This window comes from Rhagoletis zephyria, unplaced genomic scaffold (assembly GCF_001687245.7).
Source record: "Rhagoletis zephyria isolate East Lansing unplaced genomic scaffold, Rhagoletis_zephyria_1.1 Rzeph_scaffold_21793, whole genome shotgun sequence".
NCBI lineage: Eukaryota > Metazoa > Arthropoda > Insecta > Diptera > Tephritidae > Rhagoletis > Rhagoletis zephyria.
This window is the reverse complement of record NW_016178851.1, coordinates 3,921-7,606: the sequence shown is the minus strand read 5'-3', so window position 1 is coordinate 7,606 and position 3,686 is coordinate 3,921. Positions and strand designations below refer to the sequence as shown.

The following is a 3,686-nucleotide window of genomic DNA, read 5'->3' as shown; positions in this document are numbered from 1 at the left end:
TTAGGACCAAGTGTTCTTCCTGTTTCCGGATCGATAACTTTCGCATAAAGGCCCGTTTTAAGACCACCCACACTGCCCGGCTTGCAGGCAATGTCGGTTTGAACCAACAAACTTAGAGTCGACTCGCTCAGTCCATATCCCTGTCGAATAACGGGTATGCCAATGCTAGGGAGGATAAAAAAAAAATTATGTATGTATATACATACATATGTACTCGCTATGGTCCCTCTAGGAAAGAGAAACATTCCGCAATGTATGCTTTACAGTTTCCAAATAAGCATGGAAACATTCCCTTTTGTTGGACATTTAATTTCGTTTTTAACATCCGATGTCCTTGGTGGGAAACTTTACTCCTCGTTGCAGGGGTAAACTTTCCTCCTACATGTCCATGGAATGCATGGGGAAAATATTCTTCAGTGAACTTCCTCAAGCTTTGCTTAAGAAGGGGAGTCGAAACAATGTTTTCACATTGTTTACATAAGCAACGAAGAGAAATGTTTCTAAATTAATGCCAAATGGAAACTTTCATATTTTCCTAGAGGGAAATTATACATTTGGAAATTTCAAACAAACCGCTTTTTTATCTGATCCTCGGTTTCCTTGCTAAGTGGTGCCGCGCCACAAACCAAAATCATCAACGATGATAGATCGTATTTATCCACAAGTGGGTGCTTTGCTAAGAAGACCATTAATGGCGGCACCATGAATGCCATCAATATGCGATATTTCTAAACAAAAATTTGTAAAAATATTACTTGTATATGTATGTATTGCCCTGCATTTGGAACACATTATTCACCTCAATTGCTCCGAGAAAAAGATTTTCCTCAAATTTCGGCAGATACACTAGAGTTGCTCTCAAAACCGATGTTGTAATTAGTGTAAGACAACCAAATGCGTGAAACCAAGGAATCACTGTTAGTAATGTGGTCTCGCCCATAGGAATAGCGGTTGACTCACTGCATTTTAATAGCAAACAATTACGAGCAATTACTAAACCTATTTTCTGAAAGACTGTCACAACTCGAAAAAAATGGTTTTTCAAGAGACGCGTTTAATATATATATATATAATATATAGCTCAGATATTTTTTTTTTAGAGTTGTGATATTCTTTTACTAAATCTGTGATATGTAATATAGCAAACTATAATGTGTATACTTACAACTGTGCATCAAGTGTGGTAAGAATGTTGTACTGTGTTAGTTGCACGCCTTTTGGGAGACCAGTAGTACCCGAAGAACATACTATCAGCGCAACATCATCCTCTTTGTTTGCGACAGGCGTTTCAAAGTACTCGTCTGATATAATTTCCTTGCTGTTCATAAGGTCATCGAAATTTAAAATTTTATCATCTGAACTACGAGTACCAAATGTAATAACTGTTTTTACGAAGCTGTTCTTTTTTGCCACCTTTGCTATGAGATCTGCCGTTAAATTTGAAACAAATATAACCTTTGGCTTAGATAGATTGATGGCGTGATGTACTTCACCTGCGTTAAAAAAAAAAAATAAGTTTTGTATTTATTTATGCATGTCTTTAGAGTGCACATAAATATTCATACGTGGGAACCATAATTTATTAAACTTACGATCCGTGTAGGTTACGTTTAAGGGCGCCACTGTAGCATTCACCGCGAATGAAGCAAATAAGGTAATGGCAAAACGAACGTTATTTTCACTCGATAATCCCACAACATCTCCATTTTTTACGCCCAAATGTTCTAACACATAGGCCATACGAACAATAGAGTCATACATATATTTAGCTGTATACTCCTGGCCAGTAACTGCATCAATTATAACCGTTTGATTACCAAAACTCTTATATTTCTCGAGCACAAAATGGCCTAAAGATTTGCACGAATGTGTTTCAGTGCAGGTAATTGGTCCTCCGTAGACGATATTTCCAGCAAGCAAAGTAGCCATAATGTAAGTCTTCAAATAAAAATATAAAGATATTTTATAGACGTTCATACATATATACATACATATTTTTAACCCATGGCTCAATAATTATTATAATCGGGCATGTGCTGCAAAACGTACGATTTGAAATCGGTGCGATTTCCAAAGTTTAATTTGGAGAATTCTTAACAAAACGGAAAAAATTTGCTTCTAAATCGAATAATATGACGTCCTTTTGGAGTTTCTATCAGTTTTTGTTTGAAATATTTATTACTTGCATTAATTATAAAGAAAATATTTTGCAAATCGCATCGATTTGAAATCGTACGATTTGCAGCACATGCCCGTATTACTTTATTATTGAATCATGTTTTTAACCGACCTCAAAAAAATCAGAAGGTTATCAATTCGTCCAAATATATTTTTTTATGTATGCTACTGGATAACTTTGACAGCGTTAACCGATTTATATAACTATTTTCTTAAAGGAAAATGGGCATCCAAGAGGTGGTCCCATACTAATACTATTTTTTTTAAGCAAAAGATTTCATCAGTCCAGTCAAAGATGTCGAATATGATGAATCTGAAAATTAATGTATAATCCCCAAAATGGGGTTGACGAAACTAGGTTTCAGAACGGAAGTGATCAAAATTATACTTATGCTAATTGCTTATTGGAGGGCGTTATGCGCAAGCCGAATTCAAGTTTTTTGCATACATTGGAAATTTTAAATTCGAAATTTGTTGATACGCTAACCACACAGTCTAATTTTTTGCAAAATCTGATGAGAAATTTAAAATTAAATTTTCACGAATTTCATCACGAATTTCATGTGAACAAATATATTCCCAAAAATTATAAAGCAAAACAAAAATAATTTTTCCCAATTTGTTTTTGTTTTGCATGTTAAGTTATGAGAACAATTTATTCACATGGAATTGGCGATTATAAAAAGATTTATTTGAAAAGAGCTTTCTTTAGAATTTGATTTTTAAATCTCAAGATTGCATTCAAAATAAAAAATGAAAAAATAACAACATAATGCTCTCGTGATTTTTATTATAAAATAAAACGAACAATTTCAATGAAGTCCCCTTTAACATTACACATTTTATATATTTTTAATAAAAAAATGTGCGAACCACGTAAGTAAAAAAATTACCAAGCACTGATAAAGATTTTTGATTTGAAATATTGTGAAATTGGTATAAATGTGGGAAAGAAAATACTCCGATTTATGGTTTTAATATTATCAAAGTGGCAAGGCCGTTGAGAATATTCACAATTTATGAAACTTCAAAAAATTGTATTACAGTCAAGGCACATTAAACAGGTAGTATCAGTAGAGCAAAAACAACATTTGCGTGTATTTTGTTGTTGCTTCTGGTATCGAAAGTGTCATAAACTGTTCTGAATTTTTTCTTCTAAATCAAAGCGTGCCATGTGAAATACAAAAAATTATAAAAAATAAAAAATTGAAATTGGAAAAAATAAAAATTGATGCAACTTTCTTTCCTAGTAAATTTGTTTGCTTCTCGAAGCATTGATCCATCCTTTGCAAGGCCCAGTAATCAGCGGTCGTGCTGCCGAGTTGGGCGAACGTTCCAAAAGCTGCTATTCAATCGCTTGTTTTGTATGGGAAAAGGTTTCACATGCAAATGGATTTTAACAATTCGGAATTTTTGTGAGAAAAAATTAAAAATATTTGACATTTTCGAGACCAAATAATTTGAAAATAAATCAAATCAGCTGCTCTACTGATACTACCTGTTCAATG

At 33.5% G+C, this 3,686-nt stretch overlaps 1 protein-coding gene across 1 annotated transcript; it reads right to left on the bottom strand.

The window, feature by feature from the left end:
• Positions 1-7: 7 nt before the first annotated feature.
• On the bottom strand, positions 8-2,218 carry LOC108381222 (luciferin 4-monooxygenase-like; the record flags this gene model as incomplete). The annotated part of the gene is made up of 5 exons (XM_017637637.1): positions 1,593-2,218; positions 1,166-1,493; positions 800-959; positions 574-728; positions 8-165 (listed from the first exon to the last, which is right to left on the bottom strand). Coding segments are annotated over exons 1-5 (1,198 nt in total), but the record flags the coding sequence as incomplete, so codon positions are not given.
• Between the last annotated feature and the right edge of the window lie 1,468 nt (positions 2,219-3,686).